Raw genomic sequence first — 21,305 nt, forward strand, 5'->3', positions numbered from 1 at the left:
GGACCATTGTATATTTTGCTTTCACAGTTCTTTTGCTTCTGTGTAGTTAAATGCATTGGTCCTTGTGACCTTTGGAGGGTCACCCTTCATTAAAAAGCCTCTCTGGCACTAGTACTCCAGAAATGGTGCCCAGCTGCATTTCACATTAACTTCTGTGAAGCCTCCAATGTGAGTTTCCTCCAGTTGTACTTTTACTATCAAGAGCCGTACATTTGCTTCATGGTCATGAAGCACCTCAGCATGTTCTTTTCTAGGGCATCTATGACCAATGCTAATGCATTGTAGGATTATGTAATGTGTAATTTGGCTTCTCTTCCCAGACAATTTGACTTTTTAAATATTTGAAAAAAGGTAAGATAGTGCTTTACCATCATGGCTTTCTGGCATAGCACTCCCGTCTATGAAAATAAAAAAAAAAAAGGATGACACTAAGAGAATGATTGACATCAGCATTTTTCCATATTCCTTTTTATTGATAATGACTCAGCACTCAATGTAACAGGATTCCAAATATTCTATTCACTTTATTGCCATACTCATCTGGACTGAGCCCTAATAAAGTTTGCCTAGAAATCTCTTTATAATTCATGTATTGCCCATCATTGTATTACTAGTATCAGTTATGGGGAAACCATTTCTTAAGCTGTGAAATTTCTCTCTCTTATCACAGCTTTCAAATGTTAAGGATAATGACTTGATATGCAGAGATCACACACTTTTACTACAGTAACTTAAAATTACAATTCCACTACATTAAAAAACCAAAACATGTTTAAGTGTAGCAATATACAGGAATACCTCATGGATACAAATAACATGTAGGAAAATGTTTCCCTAAATACTTCTCTTTTGTTCTCTCACCCTTATCTTCAGATATTATTTTCATCAAGTTCACTGTTTAACGGGCTAATAGTTTAAATTTCTTACTTGGTTTTTTTATTCTCACTTTTTGCAAAGAATTTACTCCTAATTAATGCCTGTGGATACAATTTTTCAGGTGTTTACAAAAACTACTTTAATACTAGTTTATTTTTTGCTGTTTACTATTAGTAGTTTGTATTATACAAATAATGTGTACTCAAGGAATTACTGCAGTCCATCTTTTTTTTTCCAATTGGAAATGAGCAATAAATTTTGCAAGCCTCATGGGAATACCCTCTAGGGCTTTTTGGCTGGTTGGTGGAAAGCCTTGACTTACCCATTTTGGTTAGGGGAAGGTAGCTGCTTTGGTTTATTTTTAGAGTTAACATAAGGAAGATTTGTTAAGATGTGTTTATTTCCTTTGCACGAAGAATGACAAACCTGATCAAACCAACAGAGTTTGAACATGGGGAATTCAAAACTTGCTTCCCACCTGCTTCAAAACTCTTGCCTCTATCTAGTATTATCTGAAAATGAGAGTGGCTCAAGGCCTCCCAAACATGCAGGTGTAGATTTCACTGGCCCATAAACATTCAGGGTAAAATAAATACTGCAGAGCAGAAAAAAAAATGTTGTGATTGTAGCAGGAAAGAAGGTAGTGTGCCCTGAGATGGGTGTTTATCACCCAGCATTTATTCTTTCATCTCACCTTTCACCTTCTCCAGACTGGACTATGGGACCTCCTGCACATGACCATGAGCAATTCACCCCTTTCATTCTGGAGGGCTTTTGTGACTTTTTGAATAAATACCCATTACAGCCAGAGCAATTTCTTGGTGTGCATTCTATGTAACTCACTCCACCGTAACTTCAGCTTCAGGGAGGTCCTCTGTTGCATCTCCCAACTGCCATCCCCACCATTTCCTAAGTGCCTCCAGGTTCTTCTATTACCGATACCAGAGAAAATAATTAATTTTGTTTCTCTCCCCTGTGCGTGTCCTTTTTGCATCTGTTTGACCTCAAACTCTCTATTCCAATGCCTCACTGAATCACAATGTTTAAAGCTGGACAGTCTCTACTCCAACCTTCTGCTCAAAGCAGGACCAACTTGAACAGGTAGTTCATGGCCATGTTATAAAGCAATATGTGCCAGGCCTTTATACATGTAGTGGCAACTTTAAGTTTCTTAGGAAATAATTAAATCTACACTGGTTAAATTGGGCTTTTGTTAAAATATATCTTGGTGTTAATTTCACTGGGAGCATTATTTCTTTAAAATTAGCAGAAATGAATACAAATTATTTTTTTATTTATTCGCCTAATAAAGGTACTAGCAGTTCATGTCTTAATCCCAAGATAACGATAAATTAAAGTCTTTTTTCTAATGATTTTTCATAAATAACCCTTGTTGTACCAAAAATGGTGTAAAGATAACTAGATTAGTTAAAGTTTTCCATTTGCTGATTGGTTTCTATTGCTTCATTTAAACAGCATTAAACCATACTGGTATATAAGCAGTTCTGCCTTTATTCTTTAGCAGTTTTCCTATTTAAGTTATAAGCTCTGTAGAGCAATGCACAAGCTTTTGTTTGTGGTACATGCTTATGTTAAGGCCTATTACAACAGAATCACAAGTTCTTTGTATCCTTCACAAATGATGAGAGAGTAGAAAGGAAAAAATAGAGCCCTGTTCCATACTCACCTCACACAATTACAAGTTTCAGTTTGCAAATGTAGCAGTGTACAACATACATATTTAGCATTTTACTCATAAGCCACCATAGTAAATGTAGTAAATTCACCCATTCATTGTTAAAATGATGCTTTAGGAGGCATGGAGAAGTCTTCAATTAGAAATTATCTCCCTTAAACCTTACAAAAAGCCATCTATGTATTTTACTGGATGTTTTTTCCAGCTGCTATGGTCAGTTGTTTGGCTAGGGAAAGACTGTCATCTGACATGTAACAAAGCACAAGCCTTAATTTCAATTGCACGGGTGCGATCACTCATGAGATCCACAGCAGCCACAGTTTCTTTCTGTGGGAGTAGTTGGGGCTCTTAGCTGTGAATGACAGGTCTGATCACCTGCCCAGACTAAACCCCATTACAGCCACGGATCTTTATCTCAGCTTGCCAAGGGAACTCAGCTGGCTTCCAGCAGCTTGGGCGCTGGATGATCTTCTGCTTTCTTCTGCTTTCCTGTGTCTTGTGACATTATCAGTGTAAACCATTAGGATTTCCTCAGTACCTTAGGAAAGAGACTGATGCATTTAAACAGCTATTACCCAACAGTTTTTGCTGCAGTGTTTCAGAGGTGTTTACAGTACAGGTGGTCTTTGGACTTTGAAACAAATATTGACTTTAGTACATGAAGTTAGGTTTCAGAAACCTATCTGCAAGAACAGTTGTGGAATTGGTTAATTCTGGCTTTCTGACAAGGAACATTAGGTTAAATTCAGGCACATTTGACTTTTTCAAGAAACAATGCTGGAACATACTTCTTCATCTGGTATAAAACTGTAGTTACTTCTCTGGACCAAAACCCTTTACAAGTCCTCTGTTTCACATACACTACACATAGGGAAGTAGTGTATGTTTCCTACACTACTGGTCTATGTTTTCCTACTCTTCTATGCTTGCAATGAAAATATTTATGTACTTGAACTGCTTGATCCAGGCAAACATCTATTCAAACACTCAATACTAATCTAGTAAATAATGCATAGCACAATTTTACATGCATTTTGCATTATTGAAAATAACTACACAATGCTGTGAGTTCAAGAATTAGGCTTGTATGGCTATCAGGAGAAAAAGATACTGCACACCATCCAACATCCATTTTAGCCATGATTCCTATCTGTGGTTATTCACAGCCTTTTCAGAAGTTCTCTCACTGTCACTGCTACAGAGCTCAAATGCTCTACTGGTGCTGTAAAGTCTGCAGAAAACTCTTAATTAAATCAACTGACTGGTGACATCTTTCAGAAATCCTCCAACCTGACCTTGCTACTACAGCTGATCCAGACTGGGAAGATTGCCACCTAAGTAGCAATTTCACATACTTCACCTGGGCAAATATATTAGCAACCAGCAAGATTATTATCTTTTATCTATGTCTGACAGATTTCACTGCAGTTAGTCATTTAGCAGTTTCAGATAAGCAGGTCTGAACTAAAACAAAGCCAAAACTACTCTTTGATATCTGTCTAAACATCCATTAAGTAATGGAAGAAGGGTATGTAGGATCACCTAACACAAGTATATAAACAGTACTATACAAAAATTCACACAGCAATCACAACACATCAATATTTCTAGATTCCAGTTAATAGAATATGGAATGGGAAACGGATCTCATGAAAAGATCTTTAGGCTTATAGACATAGTTGCCTTCTCGGAGTTTTATAATGACACTTTTTTTTTTTCTTTCAAGTCCTTTACCCTGAAACAAACTAAAAAGCTCAAGAATTATAATGAGTTACAATCTTGCTTTGACCCTTAGCAACGAGAACACTTGTAGCAATGAGAAATATCTATCTGGAATGTTATGTCTTACCTGTTGTACTAAAACATGAAAAATTATTCAAATGAACAAAAAAAGACCCCAAAAAACCTCCTGGATATGATCAGTGCTTGCAATGTGAATTAAGACTATAAACTTCAAAATTTTAAGGTTTAAGATCAACAACTTTTTCATTTTTGCAATGGAGAGTATTCAAGTTATGCACAAATCTCAGTACTCCAGAAAATAAACCAGCCACACTAGACACCTCAAGGAAGAAGGCAGTTTTAGTCCTTTAAGTAGAAACTGAAGCCTGCAGCTCTACTAGGCAGGGAAAGAGAAGGACAAACCCATTCTCTTGACCATCTTAAACCCTACCCTACATAGGTGTATAGACTCCCCACAGGTAACAGCTCATAGCTAAACATGTGGAAGAGCTGATCTTAGGGTATATCTCTATCTTTTTTCTCCTCCAATATTTTCTCACCCCTTAATTCTTCTTTTTTCCCTCTTCCAGGTTTTCCTATTAATCAATTTAAGGAGCACCTAAATTTCATACATTCATTCATATCAATTACTCAATTTTCATATCAATTACTTGATTTCTATGCAGAGGATTGTTTCCTGTTTCCTCACAGGAGGTCGACAGCTTATAGGTTTCTTGCTGCTGCTTCTTTTTTAGGTCTACAACCTGTGTTGCTTGTAATTAAACACCAGCATTGCCTTTGGCCTCTCAACAGTTTGGTAAGTCAGCCAGAAAACAGAGATCAGGGCAGACCTGCCACAATCAAAACCTATCAACTATTCCTATTGACTCTGAGAAGAAACATTTGACTCACATATATTAGAAGGTTTAGCCAGTGAAGTGAAGCATCTCATTTTCTGCTTTTGAAAATTGGTATTGAAATCAGCACCTAGCAAAAGCCAACTCCTCCAAGGTATCCTCTTTTCTGTGTTTTCAGAAATCTTGGCTAATTAGAAAACTAATGGCAAGTTTATACTGCAGCTTAATTGTTAAATTCTTCCCAATTGCTACCAATGGCTTAGAATCCCAAGAGCAACAGTCAGAGGTTGCAGGCAATCAGCTCTAGTTTGTTCCCTCTCCCCCTCTGCAGTACCATAAAACATGTCACTGGGATTCTCTAAGTCTTTAGAGGCAAGGTCAGCCAGGTCATTTCAATGTGTAATTATTTTTAAGACACATACAGATATTCCCACGCAGTTGGCATGAGTGTTTTACTAGGACTCAAGTTGGATTCCTGCCAGCAAATTCAGTAAGCACAGACCTATCTCCTCAGAAACTAAAATATGAAATTAATTTACAGATTTTTGAGTTCATAAATATGTGAACCTATTCAAAGTTGTAGGTTGCATTTTTATGGTGTTTATAACAATGAAATACTGTAAGCAATTTTTTTAAACTTAAATTAGGAGTTTACTTATCCTACCAAACAAAGAAAATTTGAGAGAATTCAGTGGACCTTTCTCTAAAGCTTAGATGGTCCTTTGATTTAAAGAAGTATGGAAAAGAATATTGGTATATGGATGCTAGGTGCATGAGCTCACCACACACAAAAGTGGTGACTTTCTTGTAGTCACAGAATAATGAAAGAGTTGTAACTGCTGGAGAGACTTTTGAAGAAACTGCACCAAAATAAAGGAGCCTGCCTTTACTATGTCAAGAGACAAGCCAAATGTATAGAAATAGAAATACATAGGTCTGGCTGTATTTCCTGATTTTTTGTGCCATGCAAAGCTTGGGCAAATTCATAGACAGATTCACACACTGTAACTATGCTGAGTTTTTAAGTGATAGCTAAAAAAACACAACCTAGAAAAGTCACATAAGGAGGGTAAGGGGAAAACATGATACAGTTAACAGCAACCTACATGTGAGCAGTGGCAAAACCATTTATCCTAAAGATATTAAGAGGCAGGTGCCTATAAACACAAACTTTTGAGATAAGAGAATAGTCAGTGTTTCAGTATATCATCGGTGGTAGTTTTTATAGGGTTCATATTTCTTACCAATAAATCTGACTCTATAGTTTTAAAATACAAGCAAATACAATAACACTTAACCCAAGTTCAAGTGAGAAATAAAATCCTGGTGCATTTTTGCTATAGGCTTCACTTAGATACATATGCCCACAGAAAAAATGTTGAAGAACAGCTGCCTCAGAACTGCACCACAGTCCCAGCCCTAGAAATCTTCAGCTGTCAGGGCCTAAGGGTAACTTTTCAGTGCAGCCTGGCTTACAATCAAACAAACAGATCCTGTTTCCCAGGTTACAATTATCAGCTAAATAAACAGAATTTTTTAAACTTATCTACTAAACACATCAGTGGCAAAACCGCAATTGCTTACGATAATGAACCAAATACAGGTGTGTCTGTGTGCAGCCAGTCATTTCTGCAAGAAAGTACATCCAAGAGGTGGAGCAGAAATTAGGCAGAATGATTGGAGAAGCCTAACACACTCCCAGGAATGTGACTTGAAACAGAGCAAAAGAGAGCTGCAGTGCCCCTCTGCTGAAATGGAAATGATTTATTATCTGAATGTTTCCTCTTTCCAGCCTGCCCCACAATTAAGCTCTTTTTCTTTCTGTGCTATCTGCCCTGCAGATACTCTTTGAGGCAATCACTTCTCTCCTGTTTTAATATTAAGTACATTAAAAATTTAATAACTAGGAGATGGCTTCTCAGGAGTAGAAGTCCATGTTAGTTGAGAGCTCAATCTTGAAATCTTATGATTTCAACCACAACTTTTTCAGCAACTTCAAAGAGACCGAGATCTTGGAATGCATCTTCAATACACTAAAAAAAGGGTGTATTTGCCTCAACTTTTTTTGAAACAAAATAACAACAATCAGCTCAATAATGGAGCTGAAAATATGACTCAGTTCATTAAGAAAAACAGACTAACCAAAATACCGATCAAGTTCAAACACACATCCACCTCCTCCACCAGGAAAAGCCAATTTCTTTATCTGGCATCTGCTAGACAACATCTAAACTATGGAGGAACCGCTGAACAAACTAATTTGCTGAACTTAAACACCAATTGGTTCTTGCATCAAACAAAGTCACATTTTCCACAAGTACTTTCCCAAGATTTTTGGAAGAAAACCCCAAAACTTCTATTATAGCAACTTCTATTGAGAACCATGAGTGACTACATGGAGAAAATGGCAGAATTCCCTTGGGGAGTTCATTAAAAAATTCTTAAACCTTTTACAGGCCCTTAGAGAAGCTAGGATTATTCAGATAACTTCGGTGCGATATGCCTAAATATCAATTTTTATTTCTAAGTCAAATGCAAGCTTCACATCATCATTTAAAGTACACTGAATTTTTAAATTGTGATAGATTAAAGTAATGGGGGAAAATTTGTAATTTTTAGTGAAGCATTTAATTCTGTGGCAGTGCAGAAATGTCAATACAGCCTTTGAAATAGATAACTCAAGAAAGATTAATCAACAAGAACCAAATAGCAACTTTCTCTGCTCATTCCATTACTTGACAGTATGAATGTGCATTTACTTTCAGGTGCTAAAACAAACATGCCCAGTATTAATGTATTAACATGGTTTGAAATTTTGGGCATTGATTTTGGATGACCTACAACTAAAGAAGAAAATGGGAGTACTTAGTACCTTCAGAAAGGCTGTCATGAACATAATTTTTCACAATTTTTCACTTTTAATTTATTTAAAATAAAAAACAGTGTAGATTACAAAAATTCTGATCTAAATTAAACACTAATTTTGGTTAATGATAATGACTCTATGATGTACAAGTTAAGAGGGAAGACCCACAGTATTGAAGTTGCATATACATCTGAGAACTCTCAAATTCTGAGAATGAGTCTTCTGCTTAACTTTTTAAAAATCTGCTACACCATGCCAGCTCCAAAAAAAGGGCACATTCTACCTGGCCTTTCTTCCATTAGTATTAGCCCAATACCTGTACAAATGCTTGTAAAAGTATAACTTCTTCTACTGTATGAATTATAACAAATACACAAGTATAAAACACAATTACTGCATGAAGATCTATAATGGCAGCACCACAAAACAAACAAAAGTAATAAAACCAAGCAAACAAACTCCTCTGCAAGAAAACCCAAATAAAAACTCCAAAAAGGCAACAACTCAAAACCAAAACTGTAAAAGCAAACAAGTACACTGGTAAGATATTTTAAAAAGTACATCAGTCTTTATCAGCAAATAACAGGCTTAGACTCTCTAGCTGTAGTCAATAGACAACACTGCTCTTTTTCTAACCTAAGTACAGGAAATTCTTCAAAGAAGTAAAGCAATTAATAGCTGACTTCAAATATGAGTAAGCTGTATTAGCAAAGTTCAGAGAAATTCAATTTAACATTTAATCCAGACTAATTCATATGGCTCCCATTACCATTAGCAAATCACTGAATAAAACTTCTGCTTACAAAAAGATAAGTTAGTTCCTTTAGACTATGAAGGAAAATCGTTCATCATAAAAGAGACTGCAAACTGAATAAAACCTATTCCATTAAAAGCTAACTTCAAAACGTGCCTGCTGCAACATGTATTTCTCCATGCAGGAGAAGGTTCTCACACTGCAGAAGTGTTTTCACCTCTGTGAGCAGGCTGACAGCTAATCTGAATCATTTTGTCCTATTCTGGGCTTCATATCTGTTTTCATCCTTGTGCTTCAGTATTGCTGGAATGAGAACAGCTGTGAATGGGCAAGTTACTGTCAGCATGTTCTCTGAAGGATCTGCACATGGCCTGGTCACAGCCCAAACAAGACTGCTCTTCCTCTGAAGAAAGGAAAAATGACAATTTCATAAATTTTCTGTCAGTATTTAGAACCTTATTTTCAGTGACAGTTTGCATCATCTGTCTATGAATTTTATCCTTCTTTCCTAAATTTCATAAAAATTTATTCAAAGGGAGTGTAAGCTGCAGATGAAGCTACTTTATGTAATTGCTTTTTTTTCTTTCCAATGTACAATTTTACATTTTATGCAGAGGTTAAATTGTGCTAACACTTCTGAAACCACATCATGTGCAGTAACTAAAACAGCCATCCATCCTCTTCCAGGCTCTAGCTTGCTAAACTCCAAAGAAGGTGAAAGTTCAGAAAGAGAAGGCAAAAATTATTTTAAGCTGCCTTAATTTCCCTCCAGGTTTAGACACCCAAGCAGAAGTCATCTTTGTTGTGAACTACATTTTCAAGTAACCTACAGGCAGGTTTGCACCTCAAGAAAACATGGAGCCAAGAACTGTTTACCTCTTGTCACATATCCAAGATAAGAATTCCTATAAAGCTGTAATGCACCAGGTCTGTGCACATCAGATCCTGAAAAAATGGGAACTCCTATAAATAACATTTTAACAGCAAAAGTTTTCTGTACCTAACAATAAAGAAACAGGTAAATTGGAATCTACCATTTTATTTTGACTCTTGCTTCAAAATTTTCTGATAAAAGTTTCCATCCAAAACTTCCTGCCTTGAAATAAAATGAGGAATATGGACTGCAGCATCACAAAGAAAAAGTCATAGTTAAAAATAAGCTGAAACAGAATGACAAACAGAAGTTGTAGTTTTCATGGGCTGTAATTGACAGAGCTTCCAGTGTGCTTATTTAGGATGCACTCTAGTGGACACACATATAACAAAATCAAACAAAGATACAAACAGTATGAAATGATAAAAAAATGAAAGCAACATGTAATCAGAATTAATTTCTAGCATGTTTTAAAATAGTGCCTTACATTTTGAAGGCTGTATGAAGGTTGAAATTTTCATGGTCAACATGACTGGACATGAAGTGTAAATGAACAGGAGTTACCAATTTTTGGAAGTGTTAATCTAAATATTAAGAATCAGTTACACATATTGTTTAAGAGACAAACTCCATCCCTTTGAGACTGGCACAAGAGGCTGCTGTGCATGCAGTGTTAACAGGTGTGATTAGAACTGTGGTATCAAAGTGTCTTTGAATGAATCTGTTATAACTGTTTCTAACAAATATAATTGAAACTCTGTCAGAATCTGTTTATTGGAACATCAACCACAAGGGTGTATTCATGCCACAGGAAAGGTTTTGACTATCACAGAAACTGCAAACCAGTCAGAATTATTGTAGATAGCAAAGTCTGGCCACTTAGACACAAAAAATAGTTCCACCTTTCATGACTCCAAAAGTTACACAAACATTTCTACGTATTTATACCTGGTAAGTGACTTTAAGGATGCTCATATAAGACATGGTTGTTAACAGCATTCAAAAAGCAGTGTAGCAATAAGATGGGCAAAGGATTTTTTTAATAGAGATACTTTAAGGGAAAAAATAATATATTAATATATAGAAAAATCAATAGTGCTCATGTTTTTAACATTTTGTAAGATTATTCTTAGCCTGATCTACATGATCAAAACGAGTTATTCGGAGCAGGAAAACATTTATTATGTGATTGACCCTTGTCTGTTGGGTGTATAGATATTTTTTACAATTTGATAGTACAGATATTTTTGAATGTATAGATATTTTTTACAATTTGCCAAGGATAGCAAACCTCTTAGACCCAGCGATACTGTTAAAAAATTGAAGTGAAATTATCAGAAAAAACCTCTTTCATCCCAAGACTGAAGAATGCAGTGAATGCATTAACTATGCACTGATTTTCTAATGAAAGCTATTTTCATTACACAATACTGGCCATGACCATCTAACCTGTAGTAGAAGGCATAGATGCAAAGGCACATTTTATTGAAGAACAGCAGGATTTCTTGGTGCTGATGTGTTTTCCATTTACAACAAAAAGACACAGAACATTCTTGACAACCTATACCAAGATACCAGTAACTACAAAGATCTGTTCTTGTAAAAACAGATGATCTTTAAAGATTATAAAACTTATTTTTATAGATAACCATGGATCAAACTAAATATTCTTCTAAATTTTTAGAAGTGAAGTTTTAGAAATAATTATGGTATTCAGTAGAGAACATATGTAATTTCTTGACTTACAAATTCAAGAAAAATGCAGAAAAGTCTTAAAAACTTGACTAATCAAGAGTAACATGCAGACACTTGCAGCTTACCTAGTACCACACAATACGCAAAAAAGGGTCTAATAATAAATATATTTATCCAATAATAAAGTCTAGATCACCTCATGACTTCTAGGAGACAAGATCTTCTAGTATATACTGAGTCAGAGTTAAATTTACCTCTTTCAAACACATTTGGGAAATCTGATTGGATTTTTGCACCAAGTTTGAAGTCCAGAATACTCTCTCCATCTTTTAATCTGCAGAGCATTCTCTTCTTCTGTCAGAAACCATTCAAATTCTTGGATAATAATTTTCAGTAATATTTTATTCTTTTAATATTGATTCAAATGATCATATTGTAGCATCTATTCTCAAATCATATTGACACTTTAGTTATATTTTTATTTATTATGTTACTTCAATATGCAATAAGTAGAAAATATATTTGCTGCTTTCACTTCAGCTGCAATTTTCTTCCTGCAAGTCAGCCATGCTAGCTACAATGCTTTAAGAACAAAAAGGAAGAACAGGTATCAAAAATAACAGACTTTACACAAACACCTTGAAAACAGACACCAGAGAAACAGTTATGTAAATCAGTTATATTTATAAAATACATAAATCAAAATACTACACTTCAGGATACCAAGTAATGAGTAGAAAATATATTTACTGCTCTCAGGTCAGTTCTAATTTTCTTTTTCTTCTTCTTCTTCTTCCTCTTCTTCTTCTTCTTCTTCTTCCTCTTCTTCTTCTATTACGGTTGGGAGGTCTTTTTGACCCTGGAAAACAACAATAAAAATAGTCTACCACTTACCAGCATTCACTGAGCTTTGTAAAAATGAAAATAGTAAAAACTGCCCATAACAGACAAGTTGGTATTAATCAGTATAATCATGTAGTCTTCCATTCAATACAATGAAGGCCATCACCAGACTTCTATTATAAAATCCAGCAAATTTGGATGATGCATTGTGATTTTGAGGGCAGGATCAATAGTACAAGCCTATATGTCTTATTTTATCTATCTGTTCACAATTTGTAGCAAACATGTCACTGTAAAACCTGAAATAACATCCCCAAAAGCCAATGTAATCTAACACCTTTAGGCATGAAAACTTGGCACATATAGGAAGCAGCAGGCACTTAAGACTCATTTTCACTTCTGGTTTTACAATTTTCTTATTAAAGAACCCATAAAATATGCCCAAAGACTCAAGAATACTATAAAATATGTAATTATCAGAAAATTATAAAAATTGGGGCTATATGGGATCTTGCATACACACCTGATTTACCTCAGTGGAAAAAACACCTGTGAAAAGCTGACCCTAAGAACAGTCATAAGTTATATTTTCATAAATCTGTTGTCAGCACAGAAAAGCAAATTTTTAAGAATCAATCATTTATGATCTCTTTCTAAACACTTACAGGTTCACTCTCATCTGGCTCCTCAGATCCATCTGTAACTTCAGCTACTGTCTGTTCATTTTCATGTGGTAAAGAAAAGCAGTTTTCAGTTCAAATGTCATGAAATCACATTTCAGGTGTGTTAAAATGACATTATGTATTAATGTAAAGAGAACACTTTAGATAAGTGCTACACAAGTTTAGTAGTATGGGAATATGTCTTGGTATGCTTAGCCCTATTTTTAAATATTTTTTTAATTAACAGCAATTTAAAGTTTTTACATATAAATTTTTTGTCACTTTCATATGTTCATCTTCTTAAAATTATGTTTTGTCAGTATTTTAGCAGAGTTTTCTAAAAACTTAGGTATTTCTAAAATACTCCGTGCTCCACAGAGTTTTAAAAGCTTTAGGGTGATAAGCATACTAATTATCCATGTATGTTTTTACAGAAGCAGCATCAAAAGACCATAAACACAGATATCTGTATACACACTCTTCTGTTAGTATAAATTCCCATGCACCACTAAGATAGCAGAATCCAGATGCACTGCAATTCCAAACCACAGCTCTTTTTCCAGGTACAGTAAATGGATTTTGTGCTAACCCCCTGTAAAATATTACTGTCTTGGTACTTAAATTAGACATGCTTATTTTATAAAATTTTCTAATAAATATCATCAAGAAATGTGGAAGCATCAGGTAAGCTGACGTTATGCTGGATTTTTGGAGTAAATTTATGTTCTGTTCTGACCAAAATTCCAGTATAAAACCCAGAAGCCATGTGTTAGCCATTCTTCCCCTCTATCTACACTCCTGTTTCTTTAATTATGTGTTAGTTCAACACCTGTGGGCTTCTGCTTGGTGTTTTGTAATTGATGCCTGCATCTGGAAAAAATGGCTGATAAATGGTATTTTCAAACCACCAACTAAGCATTGGCTTAAACCTCTTGATCTACCTGCTGCAACTGCATTTCAGCTTCCTTTTTCTGTGCTTCCAACTCTGCACGTTCTTTCTCCAACTGAGCCTGAAATCAGTTTAAAAAAGGACAAATTAGAAAGAAAAAAAACCCACATGCATCTTTTCCACCACATTGTTTACAATGTATTTAATATTGAAATAATAAATACAAAGTAAGCATAAAACATAACTGCTATGTTATGCTAATAAGGAAGTCCTTTCAGTATCATCATCATCATCATTTTCAAAGGTTTGAGAAAGGTATTTGATAAAGAAGCTTTACTACTAAGAGGAAGAAAAACCAGTTAACTGAAGTTATTGTACACACTTCAGATACTGTCTCATTACACAAGCTCTTTACCAGTTTGCATTAGTTATCTCCTATCCTCTGGATTTGGTTCTTTGATACTTTGTGTAGTACCTAGAACACACTGAGGAATCAATATAGAATCAAATATGTAGAAAAATTTGGCAAGCAATGTCATTAAAATTAATCATGTCTGTCAGCAACCAGTATTTACAACTGGAAATATCTAACAGGAAATGGTTATTAATTGGGAACATAAGTCCTATTACATCAAAACTTCAGAAACTGCATAATCTAAGTATTTACATTCAACAACCTTAGAGAATATTGTTTGCTCTTGCATTTTGCGAGCAGTTACAAACATGGTCATAATTTTCTATTCCTTTTTGGTACATAAATGCAAAACTCACCTCAGTATTTGACTACAAAACTGAGTTAGGTTAAAAAAATGCATCTAATGTGAGTATTGTTCAACATCTTTCCCCTAGCTTAGGTGAAATGATTTATTTAATTCTCAGTGAATTACCTCTAGACACAATCTCTATTTTCATTTACTATTTTACATCACTCATGAAACCCTTTAGCACATTACTTTTGGTTTGCAAATTACTAAACTCCAAATTTTAAAACTGCAAGTGAATTAAAATGAATGCATCTTACACTAGAGCTGGGCTTAATGTCATCAGCATAAATTTAAAATTAAGCATTTGATTTTAACATCGTGGAAGTCATCCATACAAAAAAATCCAGTCAGGTTACATCAACATCACCATGGCAACCCTGGGTTCACATGACTCCTTTACAAAGAATGGCTAGAAACACAGATACTGCATTTATTTGTTATATTATAACCCCAAATAATATTTTCATTTACTTCTCATATAACTCCTAAACTGGCTGCCTTTTAACTTAACTTAAGCCACCACTTTTTAATAAAATTTTACTGCATAGTATGTAACTTTTCCTACCCAAGTGCTAATAACTTCAGTTATTCAGAAAAGGGAGATTAAAATACCTGCTTTATGTCACCTGTATCAAAATCATTATACAGCTATTAGAAGTATACATAGAGCTCCAAGATGCCACAGCACCATATGCTGCTTGGAATGATCTATTATTAAGGATTAATAACCTGCTGTTGCTCTTCAAGTTTCTGCTGCTCTTCCTGGATTTTTAACCTTTCAAGTTCTGCTTGGGCTGCCACCCGTTCTTGTTCCAGCTCAGCTCTCTCCAGTATTCTCTATTTCAGAGATAACATAGAATCAATTAAACATTAAAATGAAAGATATATTAAATAGCATCAACCATATTGTAGCAATCTTTTTTTGCCTAAGTTGGATCCACCTTTTTTTCTTCATCTAAGTTTCTTCTGTATTTGTAAATCCAGTGTGCAAGATACTCTATTGGATCTGCTGGCCGATGTTCTACAACCTCTGCCAGTCCCTTCTTCAAGCAACTTCCCAGGCATTGTTTCAGATACTGAGACTCCATCCAAATCTACTGACAATAAACAGACAGATATTAGATATCAATATCATAATTAAGTTAGGGGCTTTAAGAATGTTTGCTTAAAGTGCAGTGACACATAGTCAGTCTCCCTGACTATGACATTACCTTTTACTAAGCTTGCAATTTATACAAATTATTTAGCAGTGGTTTAGTTCTTAAAAGCTCCAGTGACAGGTCAGTTATAACAATCACCGCAGGAAAAAAATGCTTAAACTCCACCTTACTGTTTGGACTTGTATAATTCATAAACTATTTAGAAACATGCCGCTATTCTAGGTCTGCATGATAACAAAGAAAAAAAAACAAACCCTCAAGGTACTCAAAGAACAGGCAAGTAGCTCTGAGGACAGTTAAGGGGTAATTTTAGTTTGAAACTGCCAAAGCTATCTTTAACACATGCATGCAAGGCAAGGGGCTGAAGCACTCACTCCACAATTAGGAAAGGCACAGATCTCTGTGCACCCACTTTACCATCCCAGTTTAAGTAAACACGAGCCTTCCTTTGCTGTCAAGGGACTGAATCCTTGCCAGGGCAGAGAACCCGGGCACTTAGCACAGCAACCAATCCAGTCCCACGATCAGCGCTCACAGCGGCTCCAGGTGGCCTTGATGAGGCCGCCCGCGCCCTCCGCTCCGGGCTCCATTTAAGCACCGGCCGGGCCCCTCCCTTTCCCCTACGCTCCAGGCAGGGCAGGTCCGCTCCTCATCCCTGTGGCGGGTGTTGGGACTCTTGGGAGGGCCTGGCTCGTTACGCTGTCTCGCCTCACGCTCCGAGAGAGTCCCCGGCAGCCCGTGGTGTCCCTGCCCTGCTTCTGGTGCCGCGGGATGCGCTGTAGCCGCTTGCCTTCCCTCGGAGAGCAGCCCCGCTCCGGCTCCTTCCCGGCAGCCGCTCCCAGAGCCCCGGGACGGCAGCCCCGGGCCCGCCCCGCTCCTGCCGCCCGGCCCGGCCCCGAACGCCCGGGGTTGCTCCGCAACAGCGCCGGCCGCAGGAGCTGACGGAGGGGCCTGCTCGGAGAGGTCACCCATGGCACAAAACCGGGAGGAGGGGCCGAGACCTCAGAAGCCCTTGAGAGAGACCTCGACAGGCTGGAGGGATGGGCAGAGAAGAGCCTGAAATTCAGTAATGGCAAATGCAGAGTCCTGCACCTGGGGAGGAATAACCCCACCACCGGGAGAAGCTGGGGTGATTGCTGGAGAGCAGCTCTGTGGAGAAGGACCTGGGGGGGCTGATGGACAACAAGGTCTTGCAGCAGTGCGCTTGTGGCCGAGAAGGCCGATGGTATCCGGGGTGCGTTAGGAAGAGCATTGCCAGCAGGGCCAGGGAAGTGATCCTGCCCCTCTGCTCAGCCCTGCTGAGGCTCTGCCTGGAGTGCTGTGGCCAGGTCTGGGCTCCCCCGTGAGAGAGAGATCCTGGAGCGGGTCCAGTAGAGGGCTATGAAGATGATTAAGGGACTCTGGCATCTCTCTTAAAAGGAAAGGCTGAGAGAGCTGAGCCTGTTCAGCCTTGAGAAGAGATAATTGATAAGAGGGCCTCATTAATATATAATGTATAAATACCTAAAGGGGAGGTGCCAAGCTCTGCTCTGTGGTGCCAACGACTACGACACCACGGAATGGGCAGAAACTGATGCATAGGAAGTTCCATTTAAACAGAAGGCAGAACTTCTTTACTTTGTGCAGTAGACCCCACACTGGAACAGATTGCCCAGAGAGGTTGTGGAATCTCTTTATCTAGAGATATTAAAAGCTGTCTGGATGCAGTTCTGTGCAATGTGCTCTAGGACAACCCTGCTTAAGCAGTGAGGATGGACCAGATCACCACTGTGATCCTTTCCGACTGTTTCAATGCTATCTCTCTGTGAGCAGTTTCCCTTCACAACTGATATGATTTTTTTTCTGCTCCCTGCAAAACTCATCGGCTGATGTTCACCTCAGATTTGACCAGCTGTATGTTCTACTGTCAAATTCTAATCGGGTATTAAAAAACCTTGCAAACAACTGCAGCTGGAAGAATTACCTCCGTATGTTTGTTAATTCCGACGCCGAAGTGCACTCACATTATCTTGGCCGCTCCCCGGCAGAAATGGAAGGCGGGCTGCCTCCCTGACGGACAGGCAGCTGGCGGAGGAGCCGCTGCAGCAGCGCGGGGGTCGGACGGCCCCGGGAACAGCGGGCGCGGCTGTGGCGGTCCGGGCCGTTCCGGCCGGGGGGTGTCGCTGCCGCCCCGCGAACGCCGCGCGCAGGCCGCAGGCGCAGCCGCCCGCCCCGGCCTGAGGGGCCGTGCGCCGGCGCGGCCATGGCGGCGGAGGGCGGCACGGCGGCCGAGGCCCTCGTGGGGCAGGTGGTGCTGCCCGGGGACCTGCTGCTGCTCCCCGCGCACTACGACGAGGACGCGGAGGGCGAGCGGCTGCGGCTGAGCGCGGGCACCGCGCCGCAGGGGCGGCTGCTGTGCGGGCCGGGGCTGCGGCGCAGCGGGGCCGGGCTGCTGGTGACCAAGTGCGGGCTGCTGCGGCACCGGCCCGGGGGCGGCGGCGCCTACTGGGTGGACTCGCAGCAGAAGCGGGTAGGGGCGCGGCGGGGCCCGGGTGTCCGTGTGTGTTTGTGTTTGTGCGTTTGTGCGTTAGCCTCCGTCTCGCCAGCGCTCCCCTGACCCTCTGTCCGCCTCTCCCACTGCAGTACGTGCCGGTGAAGGGCGACCACGTCATAGGGATCGTGACGGCCAAAGCGGGGGACGTGTTCAGGCTGGACGTGGGCGGCAGCGAGCCGGCCTCCCTGTCCTACCTGGCCTTCGAAGGCGCCACGAAGAGGAACAGGCCGAACGTGCAGGTGGGTGCCCTGCTTGGCTGGCGGCAGCGCTTTAGCTGCGTCCTTTGGTGGCGCTTCTGGTGCGTTTCAGTAGCTTTTCTTAGGGGGAAGTGTTTTCACAAGCTCACGTTAGAGGACGTGGGCAGGTCTGGTTGTAATGGTTTCGCCTTGGTCCTCCTCGGGAGGGTTTTGCGCCATAGGAGGACTGTGACTAGCGTGCTCTGCTCTCTCTCAGCTGGCTGAGTACTTCACTCACGTGTTTTAGTTTGCTCCTAGTGCTGCCAGGAGCAGATGCAGTTCATGAGTAAGGTTCACCTGATAGGCCACTCTGATGCTAAGGTTTTAAAACATGAGATGCTGGTAGAAAACGTCAGTTGTGTGCCTTCTTTTAACAGCACTATTACGAATAGTTGTGCTGCACATGCATGCCACCATTTCTGCACTCAGATGAAATGCCAGAATGTAAAAGGAACTGCAAAGAAAAAACAAATAGGCCTGTGTGATATTCTTGTTGTTGTCCTACTAAATCATTATAAGAGATTATACCTTTGTTCTTTGACCCTGTTTTGTTTAGGTGGGAGATCTTATTTATGGTCAGTTTGTTGTAGCGAATAAAGACATGGAACCAGAGATGGTCTGTATAGACAGTAGTGGAAGGTCAAGTGGAATGGGAATAATTGGACAAGATGGCTTCCTCTTTAAAGTTTCCTTGGGTCTAATAAGAAAGTAAGTACTAAAAATGTAAGTCACTTTGACGTGTAAGATTCACACAGCTGTTTCTTCTGAGTGGTGTGGGCAATTTGGTAAACCAACCTGTGTGATTCTTGTAGTGCTTTGAAACCAGATTTACTGAATAGAGTATGGCTTGATCTAGAAGGAAAGTTTATTTTTCCTCTTAAGAGACTTACAAGCTCTTTTGTGTGGTATTGCATCACCTGTTTAAAAAAAACAATTTGGTTGCCAAGGCAGTATGGAAAATAAAAGTAGTGACTTGGGGAAGTCAAACATTCAGGGTACTGTTTCAGGTATCTACATTTTACCTTGGAGTTTAAAACTTGGCAGTTCTTGTTGTCCTCTTTGTGTGTCATGGGGTAGTAGAAGTGCATGTTTGGCTGACAGCTGATTAAAGGGATCCTTGCACATCAGTACACATTATTTTCTGACTTCCAAAAAAAACCCAACTGAAATAAAGATACAGATTTAAAAAACGTAGGATTTTAGTTTAAAACTGACACATTAGTCCAGGAACTGTTTCGTAAGCTTTTAAATGTATTGTGAACTTTGGAGTTGCTTATGCTGACGTAAATACAGGATTTTTTTGTGACTGTCAAAGAATACCAGGTTACATGGATAAACAATAGTCAAACTTTGTTGTTGCTTTTTGGGTGGAGTTTTTTGTTTGTTTTGTCATTCTTTGGATAAGCAATCTGGCAGTGCAGAGCAGCTTTTTCATTCCTGTCATTGTCTGATTTATAGGTCCTATCAGAAGTCAGTGTGAACTGATAAAAAAGCTTTTCGCAGCCATTCTGTTTTCCAAATTTTGTCTATATGCAAGTAAAAAAATAACAGCATATTGCAAGTAAACTGCTAAATCCTGGTATTATTTTAGTTTTTTCAATACTTGTTCAGTCTTGATTTAATCCTAGACATGTTCAAGTATTTAGTATGCTGTCATCTAATAAAAATGAAGTAGTTTGTTTATTGCTGTTAATACTGTTTCCTAAAGTAGAAGGGAAGTCCTGTTTTGAAAGACACCTCTGGAGTGTCAAATAAGTAGCATTTCAAAAATGTCATTTGGTCAAACTAGTGTACTTTTAGAATTTATTAACTCATAGAATGGTTGTAAAAGTATCAATTCACGTTAAACTAGTCAGGGGTTGCTTCTGCATCTAATGAGAAAAAAACTAAATTTACAATCTTTTTAGGTGCATCTATTTTATATGACAGGAGCCTTGAAAATCTGATACTGTATTGTTGTTTTGGATGTATATGCAACTTTATAATCTTTCACTGTTTCTTAAATAGCTCCCATAATAGCAGCACTGCTGGAGCTACTGGTCAGTAGTAATGTGGTGTCTGTAAGTGTGATCACTCCTTCCTCTGACCTTTTTGTTTTTGCTCTTGTTTACAGGCTCTTGGCTCCCAAATGTGAAATAATTCAAGAATTGTCACAATTGTACCCATTTGAACTGGTGCTGGGAATGAATGGAAGAATATGGGTGAAAGCAAAAACAGTTCAACAGACTTTAATTATAGTAAATATTTTGGAAGCCTGTGAGTATATGACTGCAGAACAGAGAAAACAAGCGCTTGCCAAACTGTCAGGGAACTAATAAGAGAAAACCTTGAGGATTTGTTTGTGATGACTGTAGGGTGTTTTGGTTATTTTTGTATTCAGATTTATATTAAAAGCCTTTTTTGAAAATTAAATACTAGACTTCGGTCATTCTTCATTTCCCTTCTTTATCAACTCATCTTGATTTACTGTTGTTTAAGGAGCTTGACTCACCTTTGTGGTTATGAAGCCCTGTTTATGTTCATGAGTTTTCTGACTAATGGGAAGATGGTCTCTATCAGCTTTCATTAGCTCTGAATTTTGAAGCGTAACTACCTAGGTCTTCTTTAAAAAACTGGTCATTTTGTGAGCTGCATATCTTTGTTTTTATAGTTATTGAAATTTCAAACCATCCATGTTTACTTGGGATAGCAAAAAGTATTCTATAGGTCATTAATTTTGGTTGGGTGCTCTATTTATACAGTGACATGAAGTAATTATTTAATATATTATAAAATTTGGGAATAGAAATGCAGGTAGAGAATACCAGAAGATAATTGCAGGGTGTAGCATAAAGCAATCACAGGGTGGTTAAGGCAAATGATCAGATAAGGCAAAAAA

General features: G+C 38.5%; 2 protein-coding genes across 2 annotated transcripts; one reads left to right on the plus strand and one right to left on the minus strand.

The window, feature by feature from the left end:
- Nucleotides 1-10,394: 10,394 nt before the first annotated feature.
- On the minus strand, nt 10,395-16,910 carry LOC129123166 (uncharacterized). Its single transcript, XM_077182738.1, has 7 exons — nt 16,822-16,910; nt 16,372-16,714; nt 15,440-15,592; nt 15,228-15,335; nt 13,787-13,855; nt 12,849-12,899; nt 10,395-12,199 (listed from the first exon to the last, which is right to left on the minus strand). The coding sequence occupies exons 1-7, from the start codon at nt 16,908-16,910 to the stop codon at nt 12,107-12,109; spliced, it is 906 nt and encodes a 301-aa protein (XP_077038853.1). The 3' UTR covers nt 10,395-12,106.
- A 929-nt stretch (nt 16,911-17,839) lies between these two features.
- On the plus strand, nt 17,840-20,839 carry EXOSC3 (exosome component 3). Its single transcript, XM_054637422.2, has 4 exons — nt 17,840-18,167; nt 18,281-18,430; nt 18,984-19,135; nt 20,541-20,839. Exons 1-4 carry the CDS (start codon nt 17,901-17,903, stop codon nt 20,740-20,742), a joined length of 771 nt encoding a protein of 256 aa, XP_054493397.1. The 5' UTR covers nt 17,840-17,900; the 3' UTR covers nt 20,743-20,839.
- The last annotated feature ends 466 nt before the right edge of the window (nt 20,840-21,305 follow it).

Source organism: Agelaius phoeniceus, chromosome 9 (genome assembly GCF_051311805.1).
Source record: "Agelaius phoeniceus isolate bAgePho1 chromosome 9, bAgePho1.hap1, whole genome shotgun sequence".
Classification (NCBI taxonomy): Eukaryota; Metazoa; Chordata; class Aves; order Passeriformes; family Icteridae; genus Agelaius; species Agelaius phoeniceus.